Source organism: Vigna umbellata, chromosome 5, assembly GCF_029865625.1.
Source record: "Vigna umbellata cultivar VRB3 chromosome 5, Vumbellata_1.0, whole genome shotgun sequence".
Taxonomy (NCBI): Eukaryota; Viridiplantae; Streptophyta; class Magnoliopsida; order Fabales; family Fabaceae; genus Vigna; species Vigna umbellata.
This window is the reverse complement of record NC_142169.1, coordinates 54548312-54573043: the sequence shown is the minus strand read 5'-3', so window position 1 is coordinate 54573043 and position 24732 is coordinate 54548312. Positions and strand designations below refer to the sequence as shown.

Here is a 24732-nt window from a genome sequence, read left to right as displayed (position 1 = left end):
ACATTGAACTATATAAGATAGGAATTTTAAAGCATACAAAAATATGGCTAGTTTTTCAAAATTGCAAAACTGGAACGCATTTAAAAATTCAATCCTAAGATATTTCTAAAGATTCTTAGATCTCTTCTAATGTTTACCCCTTTAGATATGCCTCCAACTTCGTAATGATAATCTTCTAGGTTGTTTCCACATTTTGTTTAGATCTTCATCTTGAGGATTTTCATCATTCTTCGCTTCATTTGTTGTCTTCTACAAATCTTCATCATTGCCTACATCTAATTCAACTGACTCAAGAGGTTTTGCCTCAAGGTCTACAATTTCATCAAAGACAACATGCACACATAAAAATTTTTCCGATTGAAAACTATATATGCTTTGTATATTAGAAGATATAAAAAAAAAATAGTTTCATCGGCCTTGGAATAAAATTTTCTTAAATTTTGTTTAAAGAAATTCTAAATATTAAACAATAGGTACCCAACTACTTGTATGGGTCATTTGGGTTAGATTTAAAAAAATCATTTTACAACCCAAGCATATCTACCACTTGGAACACCATAATGCTTAATTTTACATTTATTTGAAGTATGACCCTTTTTCATACAATAAAAGCATGATACAAAGTTTGTGTTCCTATAAGTTGTTCCTTTTTCTACCCATGTTCTACGGGTTCTATTATTATGTTTATTTTTAATTTTAGGAACATACTTATTTTTAACAACCTTATTTTCGTTATTTTTACTACATTCTCCTAAGGTTGTGTGTTCTAGTAGTTTCTTAAAATTTTCACAAGAAGCAGATTCATCACTACTAGTAAATTTACCCTTTTCAAAAAATAAAACTTTATTTTTCAAATCTTTATTTTCTTCAAAAATATTTTCAAAATTTAATTTTAAATTTTTATTTTCTTCAAGAATATTTTCAAAGTCTGATTTCAAATTTTTATTTTCTTCAGAAATATTTTCAAAATTTAATTTTAAATTTTTGAAATCCTTTTTCAATTTCTTATGAGCTTTATCTAATTTTTCAGATTCTACTATTAAAGCAGCATAAGTTTCATGCAATTCATCTTCACTAATTTGACTATAATTATCAGAATCGCTAGATGTACTTACTTGGCTTCCAGCGTCGTCGTTCACCACTAAACAAATGTTTGCTTCTTCATCAGATTCGCTCAAATCGGAAATTGTTTCGTTGTCATCTTCCCATGCAATGTAGGCCTTCTTTTTCTTGAAGAATCTTTTCTCCTTTTTGTCTTCACTCTTCTTTTGATTTGGGCAGTCTGCCTTTAGGTGCCCCCTTTCTCCGCAACCATAACATTTATAGTGTGAGGAAGATCCTTGATTTTCTTTCTTTTCGAATTTTAATCTTCCTTTGTCTTTTGATTTCATGAACCTGTTGAGCCTTTTTATCATGAGTCTCAAATTTTCTTCTTCGTCTGAGTCTTCATCTTCCGATTTACCTTTGCTTCTTTCAACCTCCGACTTTAATGCCAAACTCTTCTTCTTGTTTTTGGCTTTTGCTTCTTCTTCATCAAGTCTTCCAAGATCTAGTTCATGTTCCCTCAACTTTCCAAAGAGTGCCGCCATAGTCATGGTGTTGAGGTTCTGTGACTCCGAGATTGCAGTCACCTTTGGTTGCCACGACCTGTCTAAAGACTTCAAGATTTTAATGTTAAGTTCATCGGTATCAAATGACTTACCCAGTCCAATGAGATGATTGACAATGTTGGTGAAGCGTTTTTGAACGTCTGAAATTGTTTCTCCTTGCTTCATCCGGAACATTTCATACTCTTGGATTAATGAGTTCTTCCTTGCCCTCTTTACATCATTTGTTCCTTCATGCGTCACTCTGAGTACGTCCCACATTTCTTGAGCATTTTTGCAGACAGAGACCCTGTAGAACTCATCAACAGTCAATGCTGATGCAATGATATTCCGGGCTTTTACGTCATTCTGAAATCTTTTCTTTTCTTCAATGGTCCATTGACCACGGGGCTTTGGTTCCTGTGTATTGTTAGTAGGAACAGAAGAGCCAGACGCAATAACATCCCAAATTTCACAATCAATAGATTCAATAAATATTTGCATTCTTACCTTCCAGAATGCATAGTTCTCACCTGTGAATAGTGGGGGTCTATTGATTGATGCACCCTCTGCAAAGGTTTGATGTGATCCTGCCATTTGAATGACTATCAAAGCAAGCTCTGATACCAATTGTTAGAATCGTTGCAGCGGAATTGTTAGCGTGGAATAACAAACCAAGAGGGTTTTTAATACGAACGTGTGCCTTTTAATTTCTACTCAATTAAACTTACCAAGATAATAATAAAGACAAATAAGGAGAGTAAGGTTGAGAGAAATTTGCACAGATGATTTTATCCTGGTTCGGATCTTACCAATCCTACGTCCAGTCGCTTATCTCAAACAAGATAAACCTTTTTCACTAACACAAAACAATTACAAATTACAATCACAAAGAAACACAATTTGTAAAATTTTAGAAACCACCTCTCTTGAAACCACAAGAGATGAACCTACACCTCCTTTGAATCTTCACAAAGGATGAACACCTCCTCCGAATACTTCACGAAGGATGAACTTCCTCTTCCGAACACCTCCTCAGACACACCAAGGATGAACCGACTATTTCCTCTGTCACCGTAGCAGCACTTCACCAGCTCCACAGACACGAGTTTCACAAGCCGAACAAGAACACACAAGTCTCAATGATTTCTGAGTACTAGAGCACAAGGGAAGAGTTGTTTTTGAGATGAAGAGTGAGCCATTTTATAGACTCAACCTAATACCCTTCCATTCTTCGAAAACGGGCCATTAACGCATTTAATCGATTAACATAAATATTAATCGATTAATAATGAGTACAACGGCTAGTTTTTCAAATATGAAACCCCCAACGGCTAGTTTTTCAAATCTGAAACCCCCAACGGCTAGTTTTTCAAATCTGAAACCCCCAACGGCTAGTGTTAATTGATTATTCTCAGGAATAATCGATTAACTAAATAAATCAAATACAGAGATCTTCAATTTGTCTTTATGGATCTTGACTTGTGCAAATCTGTTCATCATCAAAACTTCATCTTTGATTTTTGCTAACAAACTCTCACAGGCCAAGCTCTTTTAGTCTAAGCTCCTCCAACCCGAGCTCCCCTAGGCCGAGTTCCTCCAAATTTAGATCTTTAGGTTGCACTCTTCCATGTCGAGCTATTCTAACCAAGCTCTCCTAGGCCAAGCTCCTCCAAGCTGAGCTCTCTAGGCTGAGCTTCTCTAGGCTGAGCTTCTTTAGGTCGAGGTCCTCCAAGACAAGGTCTTCTAGCTTGAGCTCTCTAGACTGAGTTATCTAGGCCGAGCTCCGTCAGGCCAACCTTCTCCTAATTGAGCTCCACCAGCTAAGCTTCCTTAGATCGAACTCCTCTTGACCGAGCTCTCTAGTCATGGAAGAAGCACGAGCAACACTAGAAACACCCTTTAATTAGAGTTTTAACAAAAAAAATTCCACTTTTTTAAAAAATGTTAAGTTCCACATGTCATTAAGCCACGTCTTTTAGAAAATGCACAACAATGTGTGTGACATCACTATTTTTTAACGATGTTAAGCCAATTTAATGACAATAGTTACATTGCTTCAAATTTTCAAAATTAAAAACTCAATTGAGAAAAAAAAAATCAATATGTAACTTCTAACTAAAAACAAAAAATCTCTAAAATAATGTAAGTTATCTCCAATTATATTAAAATAGTTAGAAGATTGATTGAGTAGGTTAAAGATATGAATATGTGAATAAATTATTCAGACAATCTTAATGTTGTAATGATTTTCTTGACATATAGTTCAGAAAAAACTAGTAGATCCTATCTTTGAACACATTAAGGAATTTTGTTGGTGTTGATCACATGCATGATTTCTTTTTCGATAAAAATGGTATTATGAGATTTAAATACATGATATTTCTACGAGGAGATAACAAATTAAAGATATTAAATTTGAAATAAAACTATAAAAACATTGTTTCAGTAGGGGTGTGGAGGCCGAGATACAAACCTAACAAAACTGAACTGCTTCTCTTTATGCTCACCTTCGCGATGTTTCCTTCCTTTCTTTATGTTCTGTTCCTTAGGAAAAGGTGGGCTGGGTACCTGCAAAGGCACTCCGACGCTCAAGTCAGAAAAGGAGTCACCTGAATCTTTTTGTTCAAAGTGATCAAGAATAAGAATAATTTCTCTCAGGGGAAAAACGTACCTTTTTTCTGGTGTGAAGGGTGTATTTAAAACAGTAAAATAAACCGTTACCTGGCAATCCGGTCAGTTATCGAAGTTTGACCGTGTAGAAGTTGTAACTGCTAGATCGTGTGCTGATACTAAGTCAATTACTTCCGTGATTCGCGGCGTTGGTTAGCTGATTGTGCGTAACTGTTTATCTGTAACTGCACGCTACGATATAGCGCTTGTATGTCGACCGTCCTGTGCGTCGACATGAATAGGTGACTTGTCGTGTGCGCGGTGCGAACGTTATGTCGCGACATTACTATTTGGTTGTCGAGGACCAAGTGATCGACAACACATCATCTTTAAGAAGGCCTCGTATTGGTTCAACTGTTACCAGGTCGCCCTAGTCACCGGTCGACCATTGGAGGATTGGGTATCCTATGGTACAAACATATTTACATCCTGATATGATTAAAATATACAAAAATTTGAATTGGTATTATAGTGATTAATGAAAAAAGACGTAATTCTTAGCTTTCGAATTATTTCATCAGAAAACTAGGATAGAACACCAAAGATTTAGAAGAATTTCGCAATATTTGAAGATTCTAGAATGAAAACGCAATAGTCATTGACTTTGTTATTCATTTACTTTGAATTTTGAGAAATCATGACTTCTTGTAAATTGTTAATAGATTAACAAAGAATGTCATTCTTCATCACTAAATTAAGAATATTTATACAAAAATATTGCTTAGTTATACATAGAGTTGATAATTTTTTTTTAAGTTTTAAGTTAAAAGATAAACGAGATTTCAAATTCTAATAATATACTAAGTCAAATAGATAAGAAGAATTAAAAGTCAAAAACAATTTCTGATATTAAATTAAGGGAAAAAGTTCTTTATATTTAATTAATATTTTTTTTTCAAGTATATCTCTCAAATTTCCTATTCCTTTTTAACATCAAATGAAGAAAATATTTTTTTTACTTTTCTAATTGATTTATTTTAAATAATTCATATTTTAAAATAAAAATATTATTTTATTATTGTTGAATAGTTATTAAATTAAAAATTGAGTATTTGTGTATGACCAACTTTAATTAGATGTCTAATAAATGAAAGGTTTAATGTTTGGGTAGATCCCTATTTTCGTCCAGAATTTCAAATAGATCCCTTTCTTTTTCGGCGTCTCAATTGGGTCCTTGTTTTTGTAAAATTGAAGCAATTAGAGGCTTGCCGTCAAATTGCGCGAACCATGCCACGTAATCCAAAGTTAAACGGCCGTTTGTGCAATTTGACGACAAGCCTCTAATTGCTTCAATTTTACAAAAACAAGGACCCAATTGAGAAACCGTGAAAGAAAATGATCTATTTGAGATTCTGGACGAAAATAGGGATCTACCGAGACATTAAACCTAAATGAAATTTTATAAAATAAATCAAATATCTCTATATATATATATAAAAGGATGTTATCTTAAAAATAAACAGAGACATATAGAGCTGAATTTCATTACTATCACATTTTTGTTATGGGTCTCTTTAATTGTTAAAGATCAAGTTATAAATTAATGGAAAGAGTATTAACAGTCTAGAACATAAATTAATTGTATTTTGAATACTGTAGTACGGAGAGACAACACCCAGTAGACAATAATACTGGTAGGAAGTGTGTTTCATGTCATTTATACACCACCTTATTGTCTTTAATTACTTATTTATTAATAGTAAATAATATTGTCGGTATAGTCAATAATAAATAATATTAAAAGTTACTTAATTTCAATTTAATTCTTTGTCTCGTATAATTATTTTTACACTGTAAATAAGACTATAAATTATTTTACACTTGTTTTTTAAAATATTATTATTATGCTGTAAAAAAAGTAACAGTTTGATTGAATTACCTTTTTTACATTTTTTTTGGTCAATAAAGGTGACGATCCTTTTTCTCTATTATTTTATATAAAAAAATGTAATATAATTGTAAAGCCTAAGATTATAAAATTGCGAATGAAGTCTACTTCAGTTAGTTAACATGCATTAATTATTGCAATTTCTTTGATACATATTCAAGATTAAAAAAAATATAAAACACTATGTTGAATTGTTTTTTGTTAGATTTAAATGATGTTATCACCACTAGGGGTATATGAATTTATTTAGAATTGAGTGTCATCCAATTATAGATTATTGTATCCGGTAAATAATGATTTTAAAAGTTATATATATATATATATATATATATATATATATATATATATATATATATATATATATATATATATATATATATATATATATATATATATATATATATATACGCGTACGCTTGTTTTTCAGTTGATACATTTTAGCAATGTGTACCGGATTTTAGTAGACAAAAATATCCTTATATATCATGGATTCTAAGTTTTAAGGTTAATGGTATTTTAATAATTTTCATTCTCAAAACTTAAAAAAAAAAAGAAACCCCCCAAACCCTTACCTCTCTCATTCCTCTCAATCCTTTCTCTTTCATCTCTCTCACTCCAACCTTTTCTCTGTCATCCCTACTATAGCCTTAATTGAAAAAATCAGAAACACTTGTCTTTAAACAATTTGTCTTTCTAAAGAGTTGAGTGATTGACATATTCACTTTGAAGCAAAGGTTCATTCAAGATCTCTTCAATTTCACCATCTTCACTAATTTCTCTAATTTCATCATTTGCATATATTGAATCATCATCTCTAAAAAAAACCCTCCAGGCCAATTACCAATTCTTTTGGATGTCATTATGCTTGTGAAAATTAGATAAAATTAGATAAGACAAAAATTATAAAATAAAAACTTATTATAAAATCATTTTTTGTAAGAAATTGTTTAACAACAAGTATTTCTGATTTTTTACATGTCAATTACCAATTCCTTTATGCTTGTGAAAATTGGATAAAATTAGATAAGACAAAAATTATAAGATGAAAACTCATTATAAAATAATTTTTTTGTGATTTTTTCAATTGGGGCTACAGTAGGGTGTTTCTGATTTTTTCAATTGGGTCTACAGGGATGACAGAGAAAAGATTGGAGTGAGAAAGATGAAAGAGAAAGGGTTGAGAGAAATGAGAGAGGTGAGTAAGGATTTGGAGGGTTTCTTTTTTTTTTTTTTAAGTTTTGAAAATGAAAATTATTAAAATACCCTTAACCTTAAAACTTAGAATCCATGATATATATAAGGGTATTTTTGTCTACTAAAATCCGATACACATTGCTAAAATGTACCAACTGAAAAACAGGCGTACGCGCGTTAGCAAACCCCATATATATATATATATATATATATATATATATATATATATATATATAAATCCACTTTGTTTGTATTTATATTTTTTTAAAATGTATTATGATAAAAATAACTAGACTTATGCTTTTTAAGTGTTCATTTTAATAACAGATTAAAGAGAAATGTCCTTTTGTATATATTTCTTAAATAAATGAACTTTTAAATTTGTTTATTTGAGAAAAAATTATTTCAAATATTTCCATAATAAATTTTAGTTCATTAATATTCAAATTTAGTTTATTGAGAATATTAAAATAGACATGACGGCAAGAATGGGTAGAATGTCCGTGAAATGACGCCGTGATTGGTCCTATATTAGTCAGAGAATGCCAATAACGACGTTTGAAAGTTTTCATGTGTTTCTGTTTTTTCTCTTCAGTTTCCACACTCACACACTACCATTGAAGGCAACTATGCATTACACATATTAAGCTTCTTCTTTCTTTGTAATGCTTATTCATTCACAAAAACCATCACACAAAAACCCTCTTTCCAATTCCATAACCTCCTCATTCACCAAGCTTCACTTTCTTGTTCTCAATCTTTCACTTCCCCAGGTAATCTTATTCTTCTTTCTGCAATCTCTTGCTTTTCTTTTGAATTTTATCGATAAGGAAAACCCATATAATATAGTTGATCAAGTTTTTGTTTTTTTATTGGTTTGCATCCGAGTAAGAATTGATCAGATGAAAAGTTTAGTTCTTGCTATGTTTATGAAGCAACCTACAATCAATTTATTGATTCTGATATCATACATAGGAATTGTGTTGTGTATGAAACTTTTTTTATGCATACATTGCTATTATGCTGTCATCTAACACAGTTTTCTTGGTTGATTATCAGAGAGATTGAGATGCCACAAGAGAGTTGCCAAAACTCATTTTTCACATCTCCTTCAAAGAGAGGATTGAAGGGTTTAGTGGTCACCACCATGAACAAGGAGGCTTCATGCACTGTCACAGAGGAAGGTTTCAATGATAATGAATTGGCACAGAGGAAGGCAGAGGAAGCAGGTATGCTTCTTTAATGTCACACACCATGCATGCCATTAATATCTAGTTATAATATAAATACAGGTGTGTAATAATGCAGTTTAATACCAGATATGTAAATATAATTATAGTTTAATCTTCATATATTATTACTGGTATGAGTTATTTTTCAATATCCCTCAATGGAATAATTTTATGTTTATATTTTACAATAGTTAATGTTTTTTAGGAACATGGGGATCAGAGATTGATTGATACTATACAAAACTTGTTCACTCACAATATAAAAAATGTTGATATTTCAAATTGATGTACACTTTAGTTTTGTTTTAATAAATGTTAAAAATTTATTCATTTTATCCCTTCACTCATACTATATTATCTTGAAGTGGTTACTTTTGTTTTTTGTTCCTGTATAAAACCTTTAACATGGATCAATTTGAAATTGAGGGAATAATTCACTTTACTGAAAGAGTTCATATCCTGAAATGGGAATAAGATTTTCTCCTCTTGGAAAACCTTATTGGAAGTAGCAAAAGGGTGCATACAACCTGCAAATTTGTGAAAGTAGGCATAACTTGAACAAAAATTGTTGCACATATCTGTGGTGAGTAGTTCCTCTTCCAGAAAAGAAAAAAAAGAAAGAAGACAACAGCTCTTTGTGAAAAAGTAGATAATTGACAAAAGATGCTTAAGTTGAGGCACGTTTCTAGGTGTGATGTTTGTTTCTTATGACCCAATGAAAAGAAAAGAAACAACATATCATTTGGTTATTTTAACAACTCATTTGTTGTTTTTCTCTTTTCATTTTTGGTCAACCAAATTATTACTTGGACCTCTTTACTTAACAAAAGCAGAAAAAGCAATGTTAAAATACAAAAAGTTAGGTTTATATGTTAAACAAAGTGGGGGTGGCTAGAAAAGAAAAAAGAATGAGATGTAGCAAGAGATTGATGATGAAGAATAGTGTGTGGGGGAAAGTGTTTGTACTAAAATGGATCACCACCCCACCACCCTTATGGACTGTGCCCTTGTCCATAAGGGTCGGGTCCAAAATTTGTGCAATCAAGTATCTTACTTATAACCTAAAGGGTTCATCATCATTATAGTGAGATATTATTATTATTATGACCAGTTATTTTATTATTGATTAGGAGATATATTTTTAAATTTTTTTATGAACATAATCATGATTATAAGTTCCCCAACTATGATTTTAGAGCATAATGTTAAGCATTATCGATTATCAAGACCCTACATCAAGTAAGCAAGAAGCACCATAAATTTGTAACATTGCAAATGCCACTTTGCTGTTATTAATCATTGTTAGTGTCTGTCTTAACTTTTAATAACAGTTTCTTAACTTTTCTTTGATGATTTTGACACAATACAACCATTCTCTATCTTTTTGGTGACTTCCTATTACACCTTTCATTTTTGTGATCTTATTTTGTGATGAAAATGGTTTGGTTTTTGTTGAATGGTGGAAGCTTGGAGAAGATACAAAGCAACAGAATGGCTACGCCAAATGGACAATGTTGCCTCATTATCACTCACTGAAACACCCTCGGAAGAAGACTTTTGCCTTGCTCTACGCAATGGTCTTATTCTCTGCAATGTCCTCAACAAAGTCAACCCCGGTGCTGTTCTCAAGGTCCACTTTTTCCATTTTTCAAAGCTTATAATTTCCTCTTTTATTTATAAATATAAGTTTAACTGAAAAATTATAATTTTTTAATATAAAAAATTATTAGTATCTATATATTATGCCGGGCAAATAAGACATTATCAACACGAGTCCGTGTATTCCACCTTATATTTGACCTGATCAAACACAAAATCGGTCAAAATAGGACAAGACTTTAGTTTTCATACTATCGCTTTTTGCACCTGTACAATTACTAATTGCACTCCATAAATAAGAGGAAAAGATTCAAACACCCTTTGTCACTGCACCACACTGCCACTGCTGCTATCATCACCGCTGCCATCATTATCTCTGTTGTAGAGGAAGAAGAAGAGAGAAAATGCAGCAAAAAAAACTCATTTTGAAAGCTCTTTTCGGAATATTTCATATATTTTGGAAAGTTTTTTCCATGATACACTTCATGTAGGAATGCTCCGGAAGACATCATATGTGTTCCAGAAAGTTTATTTCGGAAATTCGATTTCAGAAAACATATTCTAGAATAAATTTCCTGCATTTCAAAAATTTTGTTCTGGAAATCATATTTCGAAAATTCTATTTTAAAAATTTTGTTAAATAAATTTCATTCTTAAAATTCTGAAAAACTTGTTTTGGAAAGCTTTTGGAATGTGTAATCCGGAAGTCACTTTTCTAAAAGGCAAAATGGTCATTTTGAAAATTTGAAAGGTGTACGAAGAAATTATGAGGCTGGTGGAAGTAAAAGCCTAGTTTTCAAAGTGTTAATTTGGTGACAATGTTTTTTATTTGGTTGTTTTATGTATTGGGCTGGATAGGTGGTGGAGAATCCTGGGCTTGCTGTTCAATGTGCAGAGGGGGCGGCCCACTCAGCAATTCAGTATTTTGAAAACATGAGGAATTTCTTAGAGGCTGTTAAGGAGATGCAGCTTCTCACATTTGAAGCATCTGATTTGGAGAAGGTTTGGCCTTTGGATTTTCTATTTATTTCTTTTCATTCTCTTTTTAATCACTCAATTATGGAATTATTTTGGTTTACTCAATAATAATAACTAATTAAAAATAAGATTATTAATAATTAATAAAATCATTTTCTGTTTTGCTCTTAAAATAAAAAAGTTGGAGTACGATGTGCATTCTATTGTTTAGACAATAAAAGAATTAATTGTCCGGTTTCTTGTACTGAATGAATTACTTTTTAAGGGAATTAGATTCTAATTATTTTTAACACCCTCAACTGATAAAGAAACGATTTTCGACATAACTGCTGTAATAGTTACTACTGGAAATAAACTTTTTTTGTAACAATAATAAAAAATAATAATGTTAATAATAATAATTATAAAAATAAGTATCCAGATAGAAAAAATAAAATTAGAATAAATAAATAAAAACTAGTTACAAAAATTAGTTTTATTAGGCGTTATAGTTATACAATAAAAATATTTTTAATCCGGTATTTCTTACCTATTATAGAAGCTAAAATATTGTTTAACAAAAATTAGGATAAAAGAAAGTAAAAATAGTAAAAAAGAATAAAAAATAATAAAATGGGCCATATTTCATAATAATATAAATAAAATTATTATTTATTTCAGATTATTTTTTATATAAATAATAAAGCCAATGACATAAGTTGTATTAATAAAAATAAAATTGGTAATACAACATGTAAAAGAAATTTAAAAAAGGAGAAATATTTTTATTAATAAGTATAGATTATATAAATTAATTAATACATTTATTGGTAATCTCTAATTGGATTATAGAATAAAAGAACAAGGTTATTAAATTTGAGAGTTTATGTAAACTTGTAAGAGCCGAGTAAATTCGACTTATAAACTCAACTCATAAACTCGTAAGAGTTTACTTTAGATAAAAAAAATTATATAAATAATATCTTAATTCAAATAAGTGTACAAAATTATATAACTTTAAATAAATAAAATTTATAATTATATTGTTCATAAAAATAAATATTGTAAAACATAAATACTTGAATTATTGTCATTAATTTTGATGCATTTAATTAAATATATAACTTTCAAGCTCGCAGAATCGCTCCAAACTCACGATTCTACATGATCTTACCGATTTCACTGAGTTTACGTAGAAAATGAGTTTACTTCCGAGTTAACTCGGAAGTCATGTCTGGAAATGTAAACTCGTACAAGTTTACTCGAGAGTTTGATAACCATGTAAAATAGTATATATTGGTTGATAAATTAATTAAGTTGCAAGATTGAATGAATTTTATCTTGTTTAACTAATATGTTAAATCTTTTAGTACTTTATAAAAAGAATTCATGAAAATAAAATATTTGAATATTCTTGAAAATAAAATTTTTCATTGTTGTATTTTTAGTACTTAAAAATAACTGAAAAAAAATACTGGAGGATTAAAATTATTTTATATTGATTATTAAATTTCTTATTGTAACCCATATACGTTTGAAAATGGTTTCTAAATTTTAAATACAAAGTCATTTGAATTAATCATATTTGCTTCTTCAATAATTTTAAATCTCTCTGCCCCTATATATATATATATATATATATATTAATTGATTATGTACATTTGTATACTTTTTGAAATACTTCATACAAGTTATTTACTTTTTTACATTTTTAATTTAAAAATATCCAAGAAATAGTAATCATATGACTCTTATTTTATGGGTAATGCTATAACAATAAAGTTTAAGTTGTCAATTAAAATAATTAAAACTAAAAAAAACACATTTCCATCCAAATTCAACCAAATTTGGGTTTTTCTTTACAATATTTTTTAAATATCACATAAAATCTATTTAAATTTTATATTTTTCCAAACAAACAATATTGACGAAACCAATGCTAGATAGATTGTTCAGAGCACATCTTGCAATTTTTCTATTGAAGATGGTACCATGTGTCCCTCTTAGTCCCTCTTAGTGATGGAGTTTATCTATTTGTTGATTTTACACTACTTTTGAGTTTTCTGTTGAAAGGGTGTTTTAAAACTTGAAAATGCAGGGAGGTTCATCCAATAAAGTTGTGGACTGCATTCTATGTTTGAAGGGTTTTTATGAATGGAAGTTATCTGGTGGGGTTGGTGTGTGGAGGTATGGTGGAACTGTGAGGATCACTTCCTTTCCAAAGAAGTCTCCTTCCTCCATGGTTGGCAGTGAAAGTGCTGATGAATCATTAGATGAGTCAGAATCATCACAGTATGAACAACTGCTTGAATTTCTTCAATTATCTGAAGAGTTCTTGATTGAAGAAACCAGAACTGCCAATGCTTTGGCTTTCCTTTATGATCACTTTGGACTCAGACTGCTTCAGGCTTACCTTAGAGAGGCCAATGGGATTGAAGATCTGCCTCTGAATGCAATGGTCGGTAAGATCCTTTCCAGTTTGTTGTACCACAATAACTTCTGTTCTAACTTTTACAAAACGTGTTTCTGAAAAGATTAATATATGAATATTATAAAAAGAGTATGTTACACACTAAGCAAAGCATGATAATCTCTTACTTAGACAATCTTAGAATTAAAATATATAAATGGAACAAACCTCACCAAACAAATCGATTTTATAGTGTTAAGCTTAGTTTAAGCCTAGTGATCGTTGATGGGATTATGAAGCCACTTGCTATTTGGTCAATATAGGATCAGTTACAGATGCTTAATCTATATGATCAAATCAAAATAAAGTATATAAATAAGATGTAAATTTCACAGTTGATTTTGTAGGTTAAGTTAGGTCGAAGCCACATTTTAAGAAAATAAGATAGACAAATATCATGTCAACTAAAATTGCACTGCTATTGAGAGTATACGACTGGAAAATAAGGTTATTGTTTTAGAATTTTTCCAATAATAATCTGCATAAGGATTTTCTTTTCTTTATGCAGTCTTATCTGTGATATGGGTGACAATTTGTAGGTAATTGATACCTTACTCAGCAAGGTAGTCAAGGATTTCTCATCTTTGCTTGTTTCTCAAGGCACTCAGGTACTCCATAGTTTAATTCTTGTATGCAACTTACATTTGCTTCCAAACTTCACAATTGCCATTCATGTGACATTTTCCTTTTCCTTCTAATGGTTTTCCAAAATACACTTCTCAACAATTCTTTGCAGCTTGGACTTTTTTTAAAGAAAATTTTGAAAGGTGACATGGGTTGTCTCTCAAAGAGAGAGTTCATAGAAACCATCTCACTATATCTTAACCAAAGAAGTAGCTTGGCATCAAATGACTTCTCCAAATTCTGCAATTGTGGTGGAAAACGTGATAGTATTCGACAAAATGCCAATTATTCTGCAAAGTATGCTGAAGTAATCAATACTCAACAGAAACAACTCGAGGTATAAATTAGATCATTGGAGTTATTGCTAATGTTAGTTGTTACTTTTACATGAGTTTGGATTAGCTGTTCAGCACAGTGTGCTAAGGTTTTCATCCGGCTTCAGGGTATGAAGTACTTTTTTAAAGAAACAAAATTGGAAGTCAAAAAAATTCAATCAGAGTGGGAAGAAGAATTGAGTAGGCTGGGTAACCATCTAAGAATTGTTTTTCCTTGAATATCTTGTTTGTAGAAGTGTTTTAACATTGTACTATTTGGACTGACTTGAGTTCTATTACTTAGAGGATCATATCAAAAGCCTTGAAGTGGCCTCCACTTCCTACCACAAAGTTTTGGAGGAGAACCGCCTTCTTTACAATGAAGTACAAGACCTTAAAGGTGCATAAGAACACAGGTTCCTAGCAACGAGTTTCATGGATCAACTTATTCATTAAAATGTGATTAATTAAATTTCTGTTTTGCAGGAGCCATCAGGGTGTATTGTAGAGTGAGGCCATTCTTACCAGGACAATCAAACGGGCAGTCTACGGTGGACTATATTGGAGAAAATGGAGATATGATGATCATAAATCCCCTTAAGCATGGAAAAGATGCTAGACGAGTATTTTCATTTGATAAGGTTTTTGGAACAACTGTAACACAAGGTAGTTTAATTTTCTACATCTTTCAGGATATATACTTTGTTGATTTGTTCTACATAGATCTTGTATTATGACTCTCTAATTTAATGGACAATAATGATTTGTTCAGGGTTTATGCAATATAATATAATAAAGTATCCAATATAGGCATATTGTGTTTATGTTTAGTATTCCTATAAAGAGGGTTTAGGATCATTTCCCTCCCTTATATATTGTATTGTGACATTATCTTTAGTAGATGTGAGACTTGATACTCATTAAACATTGTTGGGTTCAGGATACCACTGATGGGATTTTTATGATTTTTGAGAGGGTAATTTCATTAGAGAGAGATTATATATGTGACACAAGCCCAATTCACATAAGGATTGACACCACTTTTAACCTAAAATCTTAAGGCATTGGGTTCATAGGTCTTTTTTCTTATATGATGTTTAACTTTGTCATTTCTATTTAATGAGAAACTTAGACTCACACTTGGATTTGATTCTTAAATGTGAGACACTGTAAATTTAGTCCTTAAAAGAATGAAAAATATGCTTTAGTTATTGAATGTGTAAAATATTCAAATTGATCCCTAATACTATAGCCTAATGGCAAAATAGTCTATAATTTACTGTTAAATTGGTTCTTAATATTATATTTCACTAACCAAGTAGTCACAAAAATCTTAATGATAGGACGTAATTGAAGGATTTTATACCTTCAGGATGGAAATATTTCGTTCTTTGAAGGATTAAATTGGCAGTCACAGATGTTTAAGGTTCAAATTGATCATTTACCCTAAATACTTTAGATTAGATTTAAACCTACTTGTCTAAATGTTTAAAATAAATTTCAAATGTTTAATAGTACTAGTGTTCTTGGAGTGTCCATTCATAGGAAGGTATTGGGTCAAGTGTTGAGGATCGTCTAAGATGTGTTGGAAAGTGTTTGAAAGGAATCAATGTTGGAATCATGTCCACATTTCGACTCCTCAGACAGGTGGACTGTTCAGGTTAGAAGTTAGGAGAAAATTAACACAGTTATTTAGGAAATATTTGTTAGTTAGAGGGGCGGGTTCGGATTGAAGGAAGAGATTCATTATCTCTGTTGTTTGTAAATTGAGCACTGTCTCTTTGGGAAATTGAAATACTTGGAGGAATGTTCTTTCTCCTGTTTAATATTCAGTCAGTAAAATCTTTCCGTGCTTCATAGTGAATTTATGGTTTTCTTACTGATAAATTGCATTTCATAGCGTTTTTATCATGTTAGTTATTATTTGATGCTTTTCATGATGTTTTTATTGTCATGTGCAGAACAAATTTATGCTGACACTCAGCCCTTGATCAGATCCGTTCTAGATGGTTATAATGTATGCATCTTTGCATACGGGCAGACTGGCTCCGGGAAAACATACACAATGGTATGAGACACGCATAGCAGTTCTAGTTTATTTTACATAATGTTGATTCATTAAACTAAAGTAATGTATCTTAAATTACTTGGCTATTATTGACTGTTGTTTACACATAAAAAATGTATGTGGTTTTAAACTTACCACCATTGAATTTCTAATCGTGGGATATCCATGTATTATTTACCAATCATATGTTTTTCCTTCTAGTTTTGTATTTTATGGTACATGTTAGACACCATCACACGATTTTGGGTGTTTAAAGACTCTAGTAGTACTAGTTCAAACCTTGGTTTGGAGACATTTCTTTTGAAAACTTCCTTATTTGAAACTTTATTCAACCTCTAACTTAACAGCTTACTTACAAATTTAAATTATCTTGTTCTTTGTCAACATAAATTGATAAAATGTCCATTTTATAGACCTTGAAACTATAGCTACATCAGAAAACAACCAGGTCTATAATAAGTTCAATTACGATATATTTCTTGTTCCAACATTTTTTTTAATCATGCCTATTAATGCGATTAACTTGCTTGTGCAGAGTGGCCCTGATCTTACAACAGAAGAGACATGGGGTGTAAACTACAGGGCTTTGGGTGATTTATTTCATATATCAAAGGAAAGGTCTGATTCCATAAAATATGAAGTTTTCGTTCAGATGATTGAAATATATAATGAACAAGTGAGAGATTTGCTAGTCAGTGATGGCTCTAACAGAAGATATCCTTTAAGCAGTGCTCTATCATAATTTTTTCTTCAGCAAGGCAGTTCAAATTCTTAATTTTATACAGATATCAACAATGAAATTTATGTAGTTATTTCAGTTCCTTAACAAGATATACATTAGACATACGAAACAATTCTCAAATGAATGGCATCAATGTGCCTGATGCATTTTTGGTTCCGGTTACCTGTACTCGAGATGTTCTAGACTTGATGAGAATTGGTCAGAAGAACCGAGCCGTGGGTGCTACAGCTCTAAATGAGAGAAGCAGTCGTTCCCATAGGTAAAGTGACATCTTCATGAACATAGATGGATAACCAACAACCATCAAATATATTTAACTAAGTTCTTACTTTTTGCAGTGTTTTGACTGTTCATGTTAGAGGAAGGGAGTTAGTTTCCAACTCCATTCTAAGAGGTTGTCTCCATCTTGTGGATTTGGCTGGAAGTGAGAGGGTTGACAAATCTGAGGCAGTGGGTGAGAGACTAAAGGAAGCGCAACATATAAATAGATCACTTTCTGCACTTGGGGATGTTATCTCTGCCTTGGCACAGAAGAGTCCACATATCCCTTATAGAAATAGCAAGCTCACACAAGTGTTACAAGATTCTTTAGGTAACAGTTTGCCATGTAATTTTTTCCCCTTTGATGCAACTTACCTATAATGATAGGTTATGGCAGCATTAAGATTTGGAATTTTTTTCCATTTCTCTTATGACAACCATATTGTTATAATAGGTGGTACTACTATTTGACCACTATATGTACAATCTTTCTTTTGGGACCAGGTTGTTAGATTAGGCTGATAAGTGACTAGAAATTTAAATACTGGTATTAATTTGGTTATTGCCATTATTGTTTGCTTGTTTGAATTTCTGCAAACTTAACTTGAGATATGTGTTTCTTTTCTTTTATCAATAGGAGGGCATGCAAAAACTTTGATGTTTGTTCATATAAATCCTGAACTTAATGCTTTTGGGGAGACAATTAGCACACTCAAATTTGCTGAGAGGGTTTCATCCATTGAACTTGGGGCTGCTCAATCTAACAAAGAAACTGGTGAAATCCGAGAACTAAAGGAAGAGGTTTGCATTTTAGTCACAAGTAGTGCAATTTGAACATAACATGCACAACATATGTAAACGGTTCTTTATTTTTTTAGATATCAAATCTCAAATTGGCATTGGAGAGGAAGGAAGCAGAACTGGATCAGTGGAAGGCTGGGAATGCTAGAAACGTCATTGATTCTCAAAAACCAAGAGCTGTTTCACCTTTTCAATTACCAAAATATGGTACCAGTGGCAACATGAAGCATGAAACTGGTCAAAGACTTATGGATGATAGAAGCTTGGAGGTAGTTAAATAAAATATGTACCCACTTGTAAGAAATATGTAAATATGCATTTGGACATTGTGCCATGTTGATGCAGATTCACATAGGCTCTAACTTAATTTGAACTTCTTTTTTCAGTCTAGAAGTTGCTCTTCAGGTAAGCAAAGAAGGTCAAGGTTTCCCTCAACACTAATGGAGAAGGATTCTATGCCAAAAATGTCTTTTCCGACTGAAGAAAAGTTAGTCAGCTCAGTGAAGGGAAGATCACCATCTCCTCCAGTGAGAAGATCACAATCCAATGATAGAGGGACAGTCATTAAAAGCAAAGTAAAAACTGAAACAATGGACAACCAACCAATATTAAAGCATCCATTTCCAGCTGCTAACAAATCCCTTGTTACAATGCCAGTGGTTGCATCCACTGACACAAGAATTTATGTGAATTCACAAGAGACTGTAAAGCATGAAAACATTTCAGAAACAATCTTCAACCTCCAGAAGTTCAACTATAAGAAAGTTCATCAAGAACATGAAGAGGAACAATTCAAGCAAGCACTTAGTGCAGTAAGACAAGGTGGCATCAGAAAAAGCAAGGTTGAGAGTAAGGCTAAGCCCAAGCATAATCAACTATCACCCTTCAAGATTCAAAAGCCTGATTTGACCTCACCATTCATTCCTGACATGGAATATGCTGGTGAAAGTAATGTGGAGTCACCTCCAAAGAATGATTACTCCGAGGCTGAAAATGATCTTAGATTTATGGAGTCTGCTGTCCATGGTGCTTTAAGTCTCAAAAAGATACGTCAGAACTTTGCCAGGAATTTTCAGAACCCTGAATCAAGGTATTACTAACAGTAGGGTGTGTTTGGATCAACTTATGACATACTTCAGCTTGACTTTAGGACGGACATGATGTTTGCAATATGTTGAAACATGATTCCAAGTTTTAAACTTCGGATAAACTTTTTGAAAAACACTTAGAAAAAGTAATGTAAAGGAAAATTTGTGTTAACTTTTCTAAAAAATAACTTTTAACTTAGTTAATTCTAACTTATCAAAGAACAGTTTTTACTTTTTCTTCTTATTTTTACTTATTATAACTATCAGAAGTAGCTTTTGCATGAACACTGTTTTGCTGTTATTTGCCCTATATATACCTGTGTTTGACTAAAGCTATTTTGGTAATTACACACTCAAAATCGATTTGATTACAGTACCCAAACAATATTGTGTCAAAATCAATTTTCTGCTCTGTTATCCACAGAACAAGCATCTTACTACAAACTCACCTTTACTTAGAATGAATTATATAAAATCATGTTGATTCAAGATTAGTTCTATAAATGCATATGCAAAAATAGTAGCATTACTGGTATTGATAATAGAACCATTTTGTCCACATGCAGAGGAATAGTTCAAGCAGGAGAACATTTATTGGCTAGCAAAGTTGAAAACAAAGTTTTGAATGGTTCAGCCAGCAATCTTAAAGAAGGAAGCAATGCATCCACGCCTGAATTTAGAAGAAGCAGATCTACCCCACGTGGAAAGTTTTTTGGTTTATCTTGAGGAGTTCATGTTACACAGTGAGCATTTTTTTATAGTATTTTTTTTTTTGTACAGGAACTACAATCAATGTTTGAGTTCCTCACACACACAATTCTATACAAACTGAGGTTTTGCGGTTAATATGTATGTGTCACCCATCCCTTGTATTTGAGCATGTTTTTGTAATCTGAAGCTTGGTATATCAATACATATTTCTGAGTCAGTTTTCTTGTGTACATGTTTTTGTTGAATATTCTTTTTAATTTGAAGCTTTAGTGATATTTAACTTTATTTTTTTTCTTTTTTGTGAAAGTATGCAATATTTTGTATGGGTCCAATAAAATTCTTATTATTAGGGAGAGATGTCATACAATTTTTAGAGTATGAAATAAATTTAGAATTCTGAGTGATAATCCAAAATTCTCTCTCTAGTGAAGAAATGAGTGTCTAATTTATTTCTTTAAGATTGAGTGTAATAAGATTTAAATTCTTGTAAAGACTATATTTTAATTTATCAAAGATTATTTACATTAATTATTTTTTAATATGCTTAATGATTTTGAGTTTGACAACCTTTAAGTTGTTTAATAAATAAGTTAGTTCTAATTAGAGATTTTTCAAACTTGCTGTATCGAGTATTAACCTAAAAAGATTATCAAAATCGTGTGACCATAAAATTAAAACTGATAGACAATGGCATCACAGTATTAATATACTCCAATGCAGGACACGGAAGTGTTTATTAACAAATGTTATAAATAAAAGACTGAACTAACATAGGAGGGATGCACTCAGCCCTTGCAACAGTGCAAGGCAAAGGCAATGCTTGAGAGCCACAGTAGCAAGCCACTGTAGTTGACTCTCTCCCTTAAAAAATAAATTTAATATCGTGTGAACCAATGGTCCACATATCAGATATTAAACTGATAAGAACAGATACTACACTTGATCTTAGCCAAAAGGCCGAGAAAGGTATGATTTGGACTGTGTAAGTTTTGAATGTTTATATTTGGACTTCCAGTTGCTTGTCAGAATCTTGACTAATGTGGGACTTTGTAACTTATTCAGATAATTGAAGGTGCTCCTCGCTTAGCGTATCCATTCACAAATTGTCAATAATATCCACTTACTTGAGAAATTCATGTAATTGTTTCAAATTTGTTTGCTGAAGTCATTCCTTAACAGCTTTCAATTTTAAAGCATCCATAGCAATACCTAGACCTGACAGAATATGTCTTACATACTCAATTTCCTACATTTTAAAGGAATATTTGGAAAATCGAGCATACACTTGTTATTGTTCAAGAATATGGAGAACTACTTCTAAATTATGTATAAGTTCAATATATGATGAACTTTATATTAAGATGTCATTGAACAAAATGAAAACAAACTTCCTCAAGACGCCTTTAAAATTATCATTATTGAGCTTTGAAATGTGGCCAAACCATTCGTCTGGTCAAAAGGCATGACAAGCCATTCAAAGTGTGCATGATGCATGAAAAAGCAGTGTATTATTGGTATGTATTGAAGTGTATTCATATTATCAATAGGAATAATATAGATTAGATATGTCATTATAAATATATATTGTGTTGTTGTAGGCATCTAGTTCAATCTAGAACATGATTGAATTGTCAAATTTTACTTTTTTGAAAAAGCTAAAAGAATATTATGAAATCGAGAACCAAGTTCAGAAAAGCAAACCAGAACTACAAAAGGCTGCACTATAAATAACACACTCACCACATACAACCCTCTGATGTATAATACCTGTGTTTTTAAAACTCTACAAACACGTCATTGGAATGTTCAAGTAGAAGACATGTTTCTTTTACTCACTCATGAAAACATGTTCACGGTGGCTTTACACGCACAACCATGACACACTTCATGCAAGGGAAGGACAGAAGAAGAAAACAAAAGACAAACATACACCAACACAACCAAATGGACCACAATCCAATGCTTATACTTCATATTTGGGAAACGACAATGAAAATCATGCAAATTTAAGACATTTAGTTAGTATCCTACACCCCATCATGGAAAAGAATGAGAAAAAATATATTTTTATTCTCTATTCTCTATTCTCTATGCTTTCTTGTCCCTTAGTTCTCTATTTGTGTTTTCTTTCTGTGAGTGTTGCCTCTTTCTTTTTTTTTTTGTTCTCCAAATTCTTTATTTCTATTCCCTCTCAACAATAAAGTCTTCCTTTCAAAAACAATCACTTTGACAGAAGTTTGAAACTAAAAGGCAACTGCACCGAAATTGTGAGTGTTGTTGGGAGAGAAAGTATGTACATGAGGGAGTGGGTTAGTTTTGGAAATTGGGTGTTGACATTTGAGAATGAGGGAAAGTTTTCAACAGTTATGCTGATGAAATGAAGAAGATTTAAAAACAGTAGACTTAAAGATTACTTATTATTGCTCATGGTGCATGGACTATAATTCAGTTTGGCAATCTGACTTCCTTGTGGGAGATAGTATAAAGACATTTTTATTAATCTTTTTAGGGATGTGTGACATAAGTAAAAAATATTTGCATTTTAACACTCACAATATCAATGAGCTTGTGCTATCTTTTTGGATGAAACATTGAATAATTGAATTAATTTAGAAAAAAAGAGAATGGATCTTATACTTTAAGCTCTGCTTATGTTTGTATTCTTATGTGGAAGCTAAAATACAGCAAAATGAGTCTATTGAACTAGCTGTCTCAGACAATTTTGCACTTTAAGTCTCTTTATGACATACATAAATATTCTGTGTAAATACATATAAAAGGATTGACTTAAGTCTCTTTATACCATACACAAATATTCTGTGTGAATATATATAAATGGAACTTAGTAGTAGAATTTGAGATTCCAACTTCATAAAGAGTACATTGTATATAAAAATGTGAGGTAGGAGCAGAAATTGCAATAAAAAAGCAAAAGATGAACTAATATAGGAGGGATGCACCCAGCCCTGCAGTAGTGCAAAGCAAAGCCAATGCTTGAGAGCCACAGTAGCAAGCCACTGCATTTGACTCTCTCCCTTAAAAAATAAATTTAATATCGTGCGAACCAATGGTTCACATATCAGATATTAAACTGATAAGAACAGATACTACACTTGATCTTAGCCAAAAGGCCGAGAAAGGTATGCTTTGAACTGAGTAAGTGCTGAAGATTTATATTTGAGTTCAAGCTGCTTGTCAGAGTCTTGAGTAATGTGGGACTTTGTAACTTGCTAGCTGAACAGAAGCTCTGGTGATATAAATGTTTAGGGATTCTTCCTTATAAGATCATTGCATATGAAGCAACTGGTTTTTGTTAGCCTTATTCCATATTATATATTATAAGGTCATAGCTTTACTGATAAAATGAGTAACCAGAAAATGATAAAATCTGAGAAAACAATATTTAATTGTGTTGTAACTTAGGAATGTAGCTTAGCATTGATTCTTACCAAAGTAGAAAATCATAGAATGTAACCAAGGGAGAGTATTTTTTCCATACAACAACACTATTTGATCTTCTTGTTAATCAATACATCAATTTTTTCATACTGCAGCTTGTTGAACTTATTTAATTGTTTGCTAATTGTCTTTTATTGTGCATTTTACATAAGTAGAAAATGTGCTTCAATTATATTATTGACAGAGGAATTTGAAAATAAAATATTTTAATTTAGTATTTAAGGTGAACTAACTTAGTTAAAAAGTTGAAGAGTGAATATATTTAAAAATTAATTAATTTAAAATGAATGTTTAGAGAGAAGGAGTGGGCAATTTTGTCATACTAATATTAATTAAATTGAATTTAAAATAACATGGTTGGTTGTTTAAAATACTTCTAAAAGGAAAAAAATAAGTATTGAATGGAATATATCAATGAACGATGAAGTTATACAAAATCCTAATAAATATGTAGTAAATGGGAAGTTTTTTTTCAAAGTTTATTATTTTGACTATAATTGTTTTGTAATATTGTTAAAATTAGAAAGAATGAATTAAAAATTATTTGATAATGAAAAATTTATTTTGGTTGTGTTATTTTGAAATTTTTCTGGAGTTTTTTAAAATAATTATTCTTAAATTATTTTTAAATGTAATATTTATATGTATCCAATTGCTTAATATATAATTAACAGTGAGACTCTTAAATTTCTTTAAATGATTGGTTTCATTTCATTTTTGTAGAGTAAATTAATTCGATAATGTTTATGATTTTTTAGAATAAAGTAAATAATGAATTATGTAACATTCTATTTAATAAAAAAAATACTAAATACAATATTATATAGACCATATAATTCATAAATAATCAGAAACAAACATATAACTATACTATTACATTTATTAAATTAATCATATTAATATGTTTTACATCACTTCAAGAAACTAAAAGTTAAAAACAAAATACAACTTTTTCGAAAAAATTATGCATATAATAATACTTAAATTGATTTCCTAAGAAATTTTGAAATAAAATTTTCAAAATAAAATTTTCAAAATACAGTAAATGTTTCTGAATAACTTTTC

General features: G+C 31.1%; 2 protein-coding genes and 2 non-coding genes across 4 annotated transcripts; 1 reads left to right on the top strand and 3 right to left on the bottom strand.

The window, feature by feature from the left end:
• Positions 1–518: 518 nt before the first annotated feature.
• LOC148198639 (uncharacterized) lies at positions 519–2183 on the bottom strand. The gene has a single exon (XM_088115973.1). The coding sequence runs from the start codon at positions 2181–2183 to the stop codon at positions 519–521; it is 1665 nt and encodes a 554-aa protein (XP_087972099.1).
• Positions 2184–7921: 5738 nt separating this feature from the next.
• Positions 7922–20458, top strand: LOC124836739 (kinesin-like protein KIN-14F). Its single transcript, XM_088114854.1, has 18 exons — positions 7922–8114; positions 8401–8570; positions 10040–10203; positions 11031–11174; positions 13228–13587; positions 14139–14207; positions 14336–14560; positions 14666–14747; positions 14842–14937; positions 15024–15203; positions 16499–16605; positions 17141–17343; positions 17433–17606; positions 17686–17939; positions 18246–18409; positions 18487–18678; positions 18796–19499; positions 20064–20458. Exons 2-18 carry the CDS (start codon positions 8411–8413, stop codon positions 20221–20223), a joined length of 3438 nt encoding a protein of 1145 aa, XP_087970980.1. The 5' UTR covers positions 7922–8114; positions 8401–8410; the 3' UTR covers positions 20224–20458.
• Positions 20459–20982: 524 nt separating this feature from the next.
• On the bottom strand, positions 20983–21178 carry LOC148198638 (U2 spliceosomal RNA). Its single transcript, XR_015780030.1, has one exon. It is a non-coding gene; the product is annotated as a U2 spliceosomal RNA (small nuclear RNA).
• A 1979-nt stretch (positions 21179–23157) lies between these two features.
• Positions 23158–23352, bottom strand: LOC148198637 (U2 spliceosomal RNA). The gene has a single exon (XR_015780029.1). It is a non-coding gene; the product is annotated as a U2 spliceosomal RNA (small nuclear RNA).
• Between the last annotated feature and the right edge of the window lie 1380 nt (positions 23353–24732).

Coding starts and splice junctions, on each gene's coding strand:
- LOC148198639 (XM_088115973.1), bottom strand. CDS start 2,183: ATGGCAGGATCACATCAAACCTTTGCAGAGGGTGCATCAATCAATAGA.
- LOC124836739 (XM_088114854.1), top strand. CDS start 8,411: ATGCCACAAGAGAGTTGCCAAAACTCATTTTTCACATCTCCTTCAAAG. Junction 16,606..17,140: donor CCGGGAAAACATACACAATG/GTATGAGACACG, acceptor TTGCTTGTGCAG/AGTGGCCCTGATCTTACAAC. Junction 17,607..17,685: donor AGAAGCAGTCGTTCCCATAG/GTAAAGTGACAT, acceptor TACTTTTTGCAG/TGTTTTGACTGTTCATGTTA.